The following is a 14,834-nucleotide window of genomic DNA, read 5'->3' on the forward strand; positions in this document are numbered from 1 at the left end:
TACAAATACACAACAGTGGCAGGAAGCATAAGTTTTACAGTTTTACTGCTGTTTACGAACACTGTCGCCATATTGGACTATTAACTCAGCGGTTGCTGGGGAGGTTGCAGCTGCTAGTGAGGGGAGAGGCTCTGTTTGTAATTCAGGAGTCATTTTTAATATTGATCAGTTTCTGTCTGTCTTTTATTTATTTCCGAGTTGAGGGGGCTTTCCAGATTCAAATTCCGTGTGTTAACTTGGAAATTCCCACTTATTCAGGAACACACCATCAATGACTGAGATCATAAACTCAGCTGGAGAGTGTTTATAGAGGCTGAAAGGTTTTTGTCCCCCCCCCCCCACACACACACACATACAGAGATTTCTCTATGATAGCAAATCTTTTTGTAACCACAGCTAGCGCCATCTGGTGTTCTTCAGAGAGAATGCAGGGTTAAGGCGCTTTGCATCGATCTGCATCCATGTTCGTACTGTCTGTAGCTGCTGGGAGACTTTTCTCAGCTTCAGTCTGGGACTTGAAGAGAAACACAAATAGTTTAGGCCCAGGTAATTGTGTTCTCCTTTTAAATTAACATTACATACATAAGCTTTGCTACCTAGCTCCTACATTATTTGTTGTCATTGTATTATTAGCCATAGCTGCTACCTTAACTGAGCAGAAAGCTAATGTGGCTATCAGGCAGTCGCTGACCAGGTCAACATTTATGTTTAATACTTTAATGAAACAGTTGAAACAGGAGCTTTACTGACCTCTTGAAATTCCTATTTTTAACAGTTTTTTCATTATTTTTTGACAAGCCCTTTAGTTGCCATTGGCTATAATCAATCATGCACCAGGACGGTTTTTGGAACATATTACTATTATCATTATTATTATTATTATTATTATTGGTCTTTAAGACTATGAGAAAAACACGGTGGTGTGGTTTCGTGATAGTCTTGCTCCTGTAGCTTATTTAGCGACATTTTTCCCCATTAGCATCAGGACAGCTTTAGACTGGTGAGACATGGGAATTGTCTCTCTAACACCTTACTCACACTATATAGCTGACAGGTATTAAACATTTTAGGATTGACTTAATCAGGACAACAGACCGCTTTTGTGTCTGTCTATTGCCAGTTTCGTGGGGTTTACAGTGTATCCAGCGGATATCTGCACAACAGATAACTGCTGTCTGTGCCAAGACTTGTTGCACAGTGTGTGTCTAAATGTCTGAATATAAATGTAGATAAATTTAAAAAGCTAAGAGACCATTTGCTTGCATGTTCCTAAATCCCACTGAGACACGAATTGGTAAATACTACTCGGACTACAAAGAGAAATGAGAAAGCTTTCAGTCAAATTAAAATTGGTCATATGCAGGTATCTGTTTATAGAAATCTCAAATTGACTAGACACTAGAGTCAGAAATCTATTCATGCATTTCCTTCCTTTAATTTAGATAATTAGAGTCATATACAGCGAGGGCTTTGGGATGTACTTCGAAATGAAAATGTCACTTTTGTTTAGTTATTTTGCATGATTCCCTCCAATAATCTGGAATAAAGGAGAGTAATGTTCTTCACAGTGCCAAGGTTATTAGTCTACAACTGAGGTCAAGAGAGGAGGAGGTAGGAGGACATTTGCCTAATTAATTGCTACTCAGACACACTCACACACATACACACACTGCCATGACCTTTACTAATATAGTTTGTAGCAGACCACACAAACAGGACCCTGTGACACACACACACACACACACACACACACACACACACACACACACACACACACACACACACACACACACACACACACACACACAGCTATAGCCAGCAGACTCAAAGGGAGACTCCATTACAACTCAACTAAGGGAAAAGAGCTGCTTGCTTGATGGCTACATGTCAAGAACACTGTAGGTCACGTGTGTGTGTGTGTGTGTGTGTGGGCATGTGGTCATGTACCAGTGTTTGAGTCTGTTTCCAGGATTCTGATTACATCACTTTCATTTTAAAGACCTTGCTCCAATTAAGTAATTAGTTGCTTGGTGTTTCTGTAATTATAGAGTTGTTCATAAAAGAGCTGCTGACCAGCCTGGGATTGAAAAATGGAGAGCGCTGCACTTTTTTTCGACACACACACACATGCACACACACATTCTAGTTTAAAATCAAGTTAATGCAGTCAAATCCTTGTTATTTCTGGTAAAGGGCAGGGCTGGACTCTGTATTTCTAATCACACTAAAACAGCACTGTGCTTAATAAAGCGCTTGAGACTCACAGATGGATTGGCAATTATTCTACTCCCGGTTACTGAAAAGTACGAAATGAAAAACATTTGAAATATATTTAAAGTATACAGGCCTTCATTTCTCTCTCTAAATATATATATATATATATATTTGTAATTATATTTACATGTCTACCTCCTGTTCTGTATTCAGTAAAGATACAGTGTTTGTTGAATGCATTTTCATCCGAGTATGGTCTTAAATTCATTTTTCCTCACTAACTACATCGCCAAGTTTCTTGGGAAATCCTTTTGTACACTCTGCTGACAATATCCCTAAAATGGCAAAGTCCATACAAGCAGCACAGCCCTGTTCTATGCTAAACTATGCTCTATGCTCCAGTCCTGTGATAAACTGGAATGCCACCAATCCCCCCCCATATGGGACTGACAGCAGAGAAAGTGGCAGTGATCTTGAAGATTTCACCAGTCAGCCTGTGAAAGCTTCACTATTTAATGAGATTCTGTGATGCTGCCCAGACTCAGAACATCGACTAACACTCACACTATTTTTTTCCCCCTCACTAACACGCACACTCACAACAAGAGAAAAGCACTCACCTGGTTTTAGTTATTGCACTTTGTTTGTACCAGCATTGCATAGTCAAGTCAGCAGGAACCTGCAGGACTTGATTAGGTATTTCAGATAGGATGTTAGGCCCCTAACATATTAGCACACTTCTGTCTTACAAAATAAAATCTGTCTTACAAAATAAAAGTTACAACCCCGAGAGGGAAAGTCAACAATGTCAACAATAAAAAACAAAAAAAAAAAACCATTCTCCTCTAGTTTTCTGATTAAAGTCTAATTGCCAGATTAAATTTAAGTATTTTATGATTGAGATAGTTTTTGAGATTTTTTTCATTAATATTATAATTCTCAGAAAAATTGTTAATGGGTGGGTATTAATTTAACACCTTTCTACTTTTCTCAAAGCGTTTTTTTTTTATTTTTTAGTTATGATAGTGTTTTGAATGATACTGGGATTGCATGACATACATGTACAAACACTGAATAACCAGTTTGATATTAGCACAAATATATAATCAGCCAATCACATGGCAGGAACTTGATGCATATAGGCATGTAGACATGGCCAAGATTACCTGCTGAAGTTCAAACGAGCATCAGAGTGAGGAAGAGAGGTGATTTAAGTGACTGTGAATGTGGCATGGTTGTTGGCATCAAAGCTGGTCTGAGTATTTCAGAAACCACCAATCTTCTGGGACTTTTTATGCACAACCATCTCAAAGGTTTACACAGGGCGGTCTGTAAAAGAGAAAATATCTAGTCAGCAGCAGTTCTCTGTGAGAAAATGCACCAATAACTCATATCGTTACAAGCGAGGTCTGTAAGAGAGCATCTCTGAATGCACAACATATTGAACCTCGATGCAGATGCACTACAGCAGCAGAGGACTATGCTGGGTGCCACTCCTGTCAGATGAGAAGATCAAACTAAAGCTCCAGTTGTTTGTTGTTTGGCAAAAATGATAATTGTTGCCTGATCTGATGAGTTTGTTGGATGGTAGCGTCAGAATTTGGTGTAAACAACAGCAGCGTGGAGCCATCCTACCTTGTATCCACAATGGTGGTGTAGTGGTGTGGAGGCAGCTCTGAAGGCAAAATCACATACACATATAAAAACAAACATTGTGTAGGTTTTTATGAGCGTTCACTTGATTCTAGAATCAAACAGGTAGATGCAGCATCATTCCTTATAATTAAAGTCAATGCGCATCGCAGCATGATTGATGCATGGACAGAAACATAGACTGTAATCTGTCTGTTTCATTATAGGCAGAGGCCACCAAAAGAGGCTAAGCACATAAAATTAATCGTAGCAGCAGGATTATACAGTACATTATATAGACAGCCGGGTCAGTTGAGGAAAGGAAGTTAAAAGGATAGATGAGCAGAATGGGGGTTGAATGGCAGAGGAGAGATGGGTGAGTATAGAGGGAGGAATGGAGATGTGGAAGGAGATAGCCAAGCGTGGCGCGTGGCTGCCATGTCATCCTGTCATTAGCAGGTTGTTTGGGTCTTTAATTCATCATTCAGACCTTTATTGACTGGAGAGTGGGAGATCACTATCAGCAGGAGACGCTACAAAGTGTGTGTGTGTGTGAGAAAGAGAGACACTCAGTCACCAGCTGCTCTTCATTTCCTCGTGCCAAATAGATATCACATAAGATCATATAAACATATCACATGTAATGCCAAGGTCAAATTTTATTTGATGCTGTTTGATCCAAAGAAAACAATCATATATGGTTTGCTAAGTTTCACCTTAGTGTTTCTATCAGGGTGGTTTTAGTCAGACAGCTGAGTATTAGTGATGTGTGACAGGCTCTTGATGACTGTGACAGGAGCTGACAGGACAGAAAACTCCACAGAGACCGGTCGACACTGATAACAAGTTGAGCACCGCAGGGGATCACTTGGCCTGTGTTTGTACTGTGGTGGATGGCGCATTGTTGGAGGACATGGGTTTATAAAGACATGTGGCTTTTTTTGAAAGGGGGTGGTGGGGGGTAACATATGAGTGACTGCATTTTGTGTGTGTGTGGTCTCATGGGAAACCACATTAGACTAGCTTAGCCACCTGCTCTGTCAGTGGACATCTCCCTGCTCACTTACAAACTCATATATACATATACGCACACACCCCCAGGGACAGACTCGGGACATCTGGCTCAGAGTGTCACAATTTTCCTTTTTTTTTTTTTTTTAACCTGTTGACCCCAGGCCGCCACAGGCATCAGCATCACATTTTGTCATTGTTGTAACGCCACATTTGGTGGTCTGCTGCCTTATAATCAACAAATTCACACAGAGGATGTTGCTGATCTATTTTTGTCATTTCTCATTATCCTCATTTCCACGCTTTCTCGCTTTCAGTATGTCTCTTCATTTCTCTTGTCTTTCTGTCCTCCTCACTCATAGAGTTCTCTCTCTTTTTTTTTTGGTGCCTTAAGCTGCAGGGTATTAGTTATGCAAATATTGACGTGCAGCTTTGGCCTGCTAGCTATCAATTGAAATCAGCAAATCGATGGGTCTAATAGCTGCTCATTAGCCACTTGATACATTTCCAGGGCTAACATAAGAACCTGTCAGTGTTCTGTAATCGATACAGTCTAAAAGTATTACCCAACCAAGGCCCACACAGGACACCTTTTTTTAATAACCTAAGCTGCTTGTTTTGCTTTCAGTCCGTAAGTAAAACAATAGGTCTGAGTCTGTGCTTCTGGTCCTGAGCAGGACAGGACAAAATATCTCATTAGCAGCAACACCAATATCCCCATCCGCAAAGCAAAACGTCTTCCAGACAGTCAATTTGTGCCGACAATTTTAATAAGTAACCTTTTGGTTATTTATTTTTTTTCCTGTTGTTGTTATTTAGTCCAATTCCCAGTTATGCATCGGAGCAGCCTGTTGTTTGGGCCCGGAGAATCATACAGTAAAGACTTTGATGCAGCCAGGATGCTGCTGCTGAGAACAGGGCCAGACCGGAGCCCCTCTATCGCCCCCAGCACACAGCCCTGCTAAGCTTAACTCAGCTGTTTGATGCCAAGCTCGGCGAGTGTGTGCCTGTGTGCGTGCATGCGATCATGTGTGAGTTTGCTCAGCTCAGGGGTTACATAAACAAGAGCAGTTAGCCTACAGGTAAGACCCACAGGAGACCAGCCGAGAGAGAGAGAGAGATGCAGCGGCAGTCTCTTACCTTGGCATTCCCTGGGTGTTGTCGCCATTGCTGGAGCTGGATATTTACTAATGATGGGTGAGATGGAAAATTACTTTAAGGAGATAGTAAACAAAGTTGCTGTGTACACACACACACACTGTCTGGATGTCCTCATACACGTGTGAGTGTGGTGCGTTAATACAGTTAAGCTGGCGGAGGCAAGCATCCGTGCATGCGTTTTTGTGCATCCCCAAATGTATCTGGGGCTGCTGAAAAGAGATGGGGAGAATGTGGGCGGATGGGGGATTGGAGGCGGAGGCTGGCAGCTGGGCATTTGGCCGCTGGTGCAGAGCTAGAGAAAGAGCGAGGAAGGGGATGATGGTGGGGGAGGGAGGGGGGGTGCAGCGGAGATAAATCATTAGAGAGCAGGTTATTGGAAATGCAGGGAGATAAAAGAGTGAAGAAGCCAGTAATTGCCTTAAAGATCAGACTACAAAGCATTACTTTGGATTTTACAAGGCCAGCCAGCAACAAAAGAGCAGTAATTTATGAGCTCAGTGTAAAAGAATAGCATAATTACATTAAAAATTAATGCTAATGAGGGCTAAAATGGGGAAGGTGGTTATTATGAAAGTTTGTATTCATCTTCCCTGGGTTGAATGATGGCTAGTGGCTTGATTAATGGCTTAATTTCTATCAATTAGCAGGCAAAAAAATCTCCACCGAGACAGGCCTAAATTGAGCATTGAATTACACATCTTTAGTGCAGTGCAGGGGGGCAGAGGAGAGAGAGGCGCATTATTGAAACCTGGGACACTGAGAGATGCTGTGATGTGCAAGCACGTGTACGTGCACATCTGAAAGTCGGGCATGGGATGCAAAAGTTGGATAAATGTTCATTCAGACGTCTTGTAGGGATTTGAGAAATAACTGTTGTGTCAAAAAATAAACCGGGATAAAATTTACTTTGTGTCAATTTGAATCCCTTTTTTTTTTTTGAAATGCTTTATTTTTTGATTAAATATTAAAAATTATAATCGACTTTTTTTTTATTCGGCAGATCACAAATACATGTATTGCTCGTCTCACATTATACTACCCATCATAAACACAGGAGCTCGGTTGGCCTATTGATTTTAATAAAATCATTAACCGCCTTTAATTTCCCTGCCTTATTATTCCAAAGATTTGCCGCACTTTACAACAATGCAATTAAACAAGCATTTTGTTTTCCTTTTTTATTTATTTATTTACAAAACAAGTGCTATGGTGTTTTGGCAGACACGCTAGGTCAGTCAGTTACTGGAATTAATCAGCAGCAGTAATATATTCAGCTCCGCTGTTCCTGATTGACAAACAGCAGACCGAAGTCAAGTATACAAAGACAATGCTGCCATAGCCCAGGGCTTCGACTCTCATGTGGGCATGTGTTGTTGAAGAGTCCCCTCTTCTGGCAGTGAAGCGCAACTGCTGCTTAGCGCTCTCGTCTTCAAGGCTGAAGGAGATGAGCGGAAATCTGCTTCCATTTGCTGGTTTGATTTTCTCTCCCCGTCTTTGGGTCTTAATCAATGAAGTGGACAAACAGCTATTTAGAGCGAACAATAGCCTATTGATTCTGAGCCACTCATCAGCACTGCTGTCTATCTAACTAATTTCAGTAATGAGACGGTAAGTTAGTTTTCTGACTCCTAAGAGTGCCCACACACACACACACACACACACACACACACACACACACACACACACACACACACACACACACACACACACACTCGTGTGGATGTAATCATGCAAGGACACAAACGCATGCTGACATACATTGGTTTGTCACTATCCATTATTCAAATCTGCAGATGCATAAGAAAAGTTTATTGACAGTTTTTATTTCATTTCCTCGGTCAAAGTAATGGTTGGAGTGCATTTGAGAATCCAGACAGATGCCACCGAGAGATAAAGAAATAACTTAATTTAAAGCAGTGCATACTGCGCATTTAATTGTGTCTACTTTTGTTCCTTCTCCTTCCCGTCTCATTTTCTGCATCTGCTTTCTCTCTATCTGCTTTCACTTCATCCTCCTCTCATCGCTGACAGAGACGCGTTCCTAATGCGGTGACAATCGAGTCGACCTGTTAAATTAATTTGCCAGATAATGTGTCAATATTAAATATCAACTTTGACCTCTCCGAGCTGCAGAGTGCGCTCACCCAGCTAGAGTATTGATTTTTGTCTGCCTCTGAGCTTGCTAGGCCCGCACTCAAAGTCCATTATTTTGGATTTTCTCATGAAATACATATCTTTTCCCGCTGACATCTGACAAACAGCATATGGAAGTCATTTTATCTACCAATAATGTGTTTGTCAAAAAGTCTGAGCTCTTAATGGATTCCTGCAGCGCACACGGACAGCCCAGCAACAGACGGGCCTGCCAAGGAGATGCTAGCAGATATGGAGTGTGTGTATGTGTGCGGATACATGTCAGTGTAGCTGTTTGTGTGGTGATTGTTTATATAGGGCATTCATGCTCAAAGGACAATAGAGATGGGGTAATTAAAAAAAAAAAAGCGAATTAATGTGCTGAATTAATTGTCGGCCAGTCACAGGCATTAGTTTTCATGCGAGCGCGCGGATGCTCGTGCAGCGAGCTGTGGTGTGATAGTGGTGTGAAGGACAGGCCACAGTCTTGAAGAGGATATTGGGCCAGTGTTCAGACTTCATCTAGCAGCCCAGTCAAGGTAATGACTATTTTTGGAGCTGCTGTGCAGTGCGTCTACGCTCGCATCTTCCCGCACAGGATGACAAGCTGATAGTCTGTCATATAGGAAGGCTTAATTCCACTTGTCACTCACTTGTCCAATTCTGGACTACATTAAAATCAAAACCGAGTTTGTTTGAGTGCTATTATGAACTTTAAGGGTGTGTGTGTGCGCGCGCGTGTGTGTATGCGCCTGTGTATGTATGTATGTGTGTGTGTTTGATAGCGTGTGATGCTTTGCTGTGAAAGCTGGAACAAATATTCATTTATTCATTAAACACCAGGGCCATGAATATCTGTTGTGACACCCTTTCTGTAGCTGCTAATGGATTGAATTAATTCCCGCTATTAGCTCCAAATGCACAAAGTGAGAGTGTGTGTGAGCGAGTGTGTAGTATGGACAGATTTATGCAAGCCACAAGTGTAAGTATGTAAGTTTGCGAACACCTATGCATGCCGAAGCACTTGTATCCCGTTCTGTGTGTGTGTGTGTGTGTTCACATTTGTGTACTTCTTTTCACGACACAGCCTACATCAGTGCTGCAGAGAAACATGGATGTCTGCTGGATTGACAGATAGAGAGATGGGAGAGTGCAGGAGAGGACGGATGGATGGGGGAGAGAGGGATGAATATTGACTGATCAGTAGAAAGATTGACAGGCAGAGAATAATAGCGGCATTCAGACTTTCTCTTTTTTTTCTTCTTCTTCTTCTTTTTTTTCCCGTCGCTAACTTTCCCGGCACACCTATTTTTGCCCTCCTACGCTACAAAGACTGCTCTCGAATTCTTGAAATGATTTTATTATCTGATATGCAGAATCCTGGTGTGTTTATATCCAAGAGTAATTTATTGAAACCCTTTGTGTCTCTTTGTTTGATTGGACAAGCCCGAGCAAAATACTTTCTGATGCATGAAAACTGTATGAAACCTAATCACATTTAGTCTCCATAATGAAATTCCATTGCAATGAGTTTGTGTTCATATTTTTGATTATTTTAGAATGCATTATCTGAGTGTAATTCACTGTCTGGCTATTATCCTGTTAGTATTTTTTTTCCCCTGCTGGCTTTTGTAGGAACTCTTTGCCCTTGGCTAAGCCAAGGCTCCTTTTTTCATGGAGGCCAAGATTAAAATAGGGGAATATCAGATATTTGATATTGTATGTGTCAAAGGGCATTATAAAGAGCCATAGCCCAATCCACATGAAATCTGGTGCCTTTCAGAACATGACAAGGATTGGCTGACACACACGTGTGTGTCTGTGTACATGTGTGCGTGTGCTTTTGTTCATATCTTCTGTGTTACATGTGTTTCAGAGGGAACTTCTCTGGAGGAGCAAGTGCGAAGGATAAAGGACATTGAGGCCATCGAGAGTGATTCTTTTGTTCCTCAGGCTTTCAAATCATCCAGGGATGAAATAAAGGTGCGTTCTGTCTGTCTTTCTCTCCCTGCCCCTCACTGTCTCTAGCTTTTCACTCCATCTCTTATTGAATTTCCCTCTCTGCAATGCTGTGCCGTCTGTCCAGAGACAGCCCAGACCAAATCAAACATTCCCATTCAGCGCCGTTTGTTCCGACCTGAGACGGTTTCATCAGACGCTCCACTGTTCCGCCGCCTCCAAAGCGGCAGCACCCACACAAAAGCCACAGCAGGCAACAACCATCCTCTGTCTCCCTCTCTCTGTTTCTTTCTCCCCCCTCTGGTTGTGCAGATGCAGACAAAACACAGAAGTCATTATTGAAATGTTCGTGTCTCCAAAGGAGCAGGAATTCGATTTGTTGGGGCTCATGGCTCTTTTGAAAAGATAGGCGACAACATGTGACAGCAAGCCTGCACAGACTTTTGTGACATAGCTTGGTGAGTCTGACAAAGGTCAAGACCCGTGTGGTTGCAATTTGAAATGGACTGAGCCAGCGTGCTCTGGCACCAGCAGGCTGCACAGGTTGCACATGCAAAGTATGCTTTCTGTTTTGAGCGCCTTTCACATAAATTTACCAGGATCAATTTTAAAAGATGAACTACAATATTTTATTTTATTTAAATTGATAAAGAAAATGTTTCTTTAATGAGTTGCGTTTTTAAGAACACTCGGGTTTTAGTTGTATTTTAGTTCAAGTTTAAACCAGCTCTTCTTTTGGGGCAATTTTGAGTCAAGAATTACTGATAGATCTTAATAACTCATATTATTTATGTGTATTTTGGCTATATATATATATATATATATATATATATATATATATATATATATATATATATATATATATATACTGTTCTTTTAAATACACAGATAATTGACCCATTTAAACTATGTTGTCCCAAAATCTCCAAATATGTTTGCCCATAATTGAAATGTATTTCAGCATATCTTCGCTCTCTCTTGTGAAGTGGATTTGGTATTTATGGTAGTGTATCTGTGAGTGGAGTTTATTAATGATATATAATTAACTGTTAATGAGGAGAACCCAGTGAAACCTTAAACATCTGGTCCCGTAGCTCATAAGAAATATTTCTCCTCTTTTAAGCAAGTTTCATTGAGTAAAAAATGTGAATTCAGCATATTGTTCCCGGGAAAATATAATGACTGCTTTTACTATCAGATATTTGGCACAGCATGGTGCTTATTAATCGGCATGTTTTAGATCTCGCTTGGATTTGTTTATCCTGCCAAATTATTGTGAAATGGATCTTTCCAGCTGAGTAATCCTTTGCTCTGAGACTGGTATTAGAAGTGTTTGAAACATGAATGGACTTTGCAACGCAAACATTTTGACTCGTCATCTTAACAACAAGGACAATGGCTTTAAGTAAATGGATAGAGTCATTTTAAAATGTCACATTTCCTTTTATCAGCTTTGACTGTACAGATGAAAATCTAGTAGAGAGCCTCCGTCCTAATACGTGTATGTTACGTGTCTGTAACTGCAACGAAATTAACAACATGCGTGTGTTGTTGCTGTTTGACCGGCCAGGCTCACCTGTCACAAAGCTGTGTTTTAATATTTTTATATTTCCAGATTTTAAACTTCAGTAATCACCAGCGCAAAAAGAGCTTAATAGACCTATGTGGACTTGTCTTTCTGCTTATTTGATGCCTCACACAAGACACAAGCTGGCTGACATCCTCAGATGAATATATAAGATATCACACTGCCTTATTACATGCACAGATAAATGTATTGCATTCAGGATACAAGCTGATGCTTATCAGTACTCTGCTTTCCTCAGATATACTGCATTAGGCCAGGGTTTCACTGCCATCTGCTGGAGAAGTGACATATTGCATTTAATGATTGTTTTCTATCACACAATTGTGCATGTATAGTCTGTACATGTTCTGTATATTCAAATCTATATAGTGTTTTTTACATTGTTTGTAGGAATCCTGAAACTGCAGTTGTGAAAGTTTTTGTTTTAGTCCTCTGGACCTTTCTGGAACTTTTGTAATTCATTGAACTTTTTTTTTGTACACTCAGGCAAGTCTCTGTGCTCATTTTAAATTTTGTATGTGCGCTTTTGTGTATTCCTGTGAGTACAGACTGAGCTGCCTGAGGTGAAGCAGGAGCCAGAGAGGGAATATTCGCAGGACGTCACACTTCCCACGTCAATAGTATACAGCGACACTGACACGCTTGCTCATCCAAGTGTAAGTTCTCACCAGGCAAACCCTTCTGCTGTTTTCCTCTGCTACAGTATGACCCACAAGCTGTCGTTCTTCTCCATAAAAGCCAACTTTTTAACAGCCTCCGAGCCAGTGAGGAGTTTCTAATCCTGAGGCATCGCTGAAGTTGATCTTGTCATTTGTGTCGCTTGAATTTATTGATTTGTGGACAAACTTTGTAAAGTTTTTATGTTAAAAATGCTGCTGCTGTCATCACCACTAGATACACCACTCCTGCATATAGCAAGCAGGACACTGTGCTACAGCAGTTTAGTGCCGCCTTACATCACCACCTCCTCCTCTTCTGCCGACCAACGATGAAAAACGAGAAGGAAAACTTTAAACTCCAATAACGCTCCCTGGGGCTTCCCAGTCATCTATCTCCACTGGGGAAACTAAGTTATGTTCTGATATATGCAGATAACCCCCGTCACACACACACACACCATCTTACATACACACACAGTGCCCCCCAGCCAAATCCGCACACATACACACCCTTAGACAGGCTGATGTATGGTAGCAATATGCCCCAGGCGGGCCCCAGCCCCTGCTCCAGCTCCAGCTCTACTTCCAATTAGAACAGATGAGTCCCATTAGCCCAGCTCAGATACTGTCATCCCACACACACAGCCTCATTAGCACCGTGACACCAGCGCAGGGCCGACAGACAAGAACTCACTGGTGCTGAATCTAACACGGAGCCAACATGCAGTGCAGCTGTAAGCAGCGTAGGTTAGGAATGAAGGATTGGCATGCCCGGGGTTTGCGCTGCAATCTGCATAATAATGGACACATCACCACATAGATGTACAGTATGTACACATAGTCAGCATGTCAACATTATCTCTCACCCTCACACAAACACATGCAGTGAATATAGAAATGATCTTCCAATTTTCCCCCTGTGTCTCAGCGCCTTGCTTCACAGCCTCGCAGTCATTATGTTACTTTGTAATAAACAGATGCCTTCATTCATCAGGCACTTGCAGCAGCAGTTTTTATACCCCACTTGCAATCAATATCATTACTGCTGGTGAAGTACTGAGGTGAATGCAAGTCGCATGCGTTGGTCTTTTCTATAACCAGGCTTTTACATCCACCTAGGCCTATGGGACAAGAAGAGAGTTACATGTTTTTTTAAGGTTTTTCTTATGTGCATTTAGGGCTGAGTAGATAGAAAAGGATTGATAAGATGTGTAAGGTGCCCAAGACTTCACTTGTATTTCAGCATCATTAATCTGTCCTCGTGGGTCTCAGCGAGCAGCACAGACTACTCCATGTCGTGCTCTCTTACTTACAGGGAAACTTAACTGATTTACTTCTGATTTATTTTCATTCAGGATGTAGGGTCACCTGGAGCTGGTGACTATGTTATGATTGATCAATGGATTCTGGATTCTGTGGTGGCCAATCCATGTGTGAAAATTATTTCATGCATGTCCTTCACTAAATTCAGGTTTTCAGCTGATCTCATTTTATTTGGATGCGTGATGCTGCTCTATCCAGATCTAACCAACTGGAACAACCCCCGATCATAACACTGCCCCCTACAGGCATGTACAGTAGCCATGAGGCATGATATTTCTCTCCTTACCCCATGCACCCACCAATCTGGAAGCAGGAACATCTGGACTCATCCAACCATGTGACCTTTTTCTTTGCTGCAGAATCCAATCTTTATGCTTCATACCAAATCAAAGTCTTAGCCTCACTGATAAGCGTGGGTTTTTTTAATACCACACAGCTGTTTAGTGAGTTTTCTTCACATGGCGTCTGTGGAAAAGTACTTACCTTCACCATTAAACATGGCTTTCTCAGATCATTAGATTTTTTTAATGACTACATTTATTCTTTGAACAAGATAGTGAACAAGGTCATAACACAATTTTAGTAGTTTGGCATGTATCATGAGATTTTTCAGTGTATGCTAGTGTCTTCCAACATGGTTGTTTAAGAGTGTTTAAAGTTCCTTCCTGCTTTCTTAGCTAAATCCAGGTGGAAGCTTTTTTGGCTAGATGTTGCATGTTGCAGTAGCCATAAAATATGACCTTTTTTTTTTTAAATTAAGCATATTTAGCTACATGGCAATGTGTTTCTTTTTTGTAGGGCTCTACATATTAGATATTAAATATTAGATTAGATACATAGACATATTTTCTGCCAGAAAAAAGCCGAATCAGGCCCAATCTCTTCTGTGCTTTAATCTGGATCTCAGCACAGCTGGGAGCATTTGCTCCGCAGACATCAGTGATCTTTAAGGAATGAGGCAACTTAAAAGATCGGAGATGTACTAGGACGCTAATCCATGCAGTGGCTTAAAAACGACTAATAAAATCTTCAAATTGATTTGAAAACTGACTGGCAGTCAGTGAAGGGATGCTAGTTTAGGAGATATGTAATCAGTTAATTACCGTGCTGCAGTGTTTTGGACCAGCTGTACTTGGCTAACCAACAGCAAACTG

At 41.1% G+C, this 14,834-nt stretch overlaps 1 protein-coding gene across 3 annotated transcripts in view; it reads left to right on the forward strand.

Annotated features, from left to right (window-relative positions):
• The window catches only part of rsrc1 (arginine/serine-rich coiled-coil 1), a 121,881-nt gene that overhangs the window by 106,135 nt on the left and 912 nt on the right, over nucleotides 1–14,834 (forward strand). For all 3 annotated transcript variants that reach the window (XM_040009495.1, XM_040009493.1, XM_040009494.1), the window contains exons 8-9: nucleotides 10,028–10,134; nucleotides 12,247–12,354. In XM_040009495.1, coding sequence (XP_039865429.1) covers nucleotides 10,028–10,134; nucleotides 12,247–12,354 — 215 coding nt within the window. The remainder of the gene's footprint in view (nucleotides 1–10,027; nucleotides 10,135–12,246; nucleotides 12,355–14,834) is intronic.

The sequence above is a fragment of the Simochromis diagramma genome, unplaced genomic scaffold (genome assembly GCF_900408965.1).
Source record: "Simochromis diagramma unplaced genomic scaffold, fSimDia1.1 OVJJ01000344.1, whole genome shotgun sequence".
Taxonomy (NCBI): domain Eukaryota; kingdom Metazoa; phylum Chordata; class Actinopteri; order Cichliformes; family Cichlidae; genus Simochromis; species Simochromis diagramma.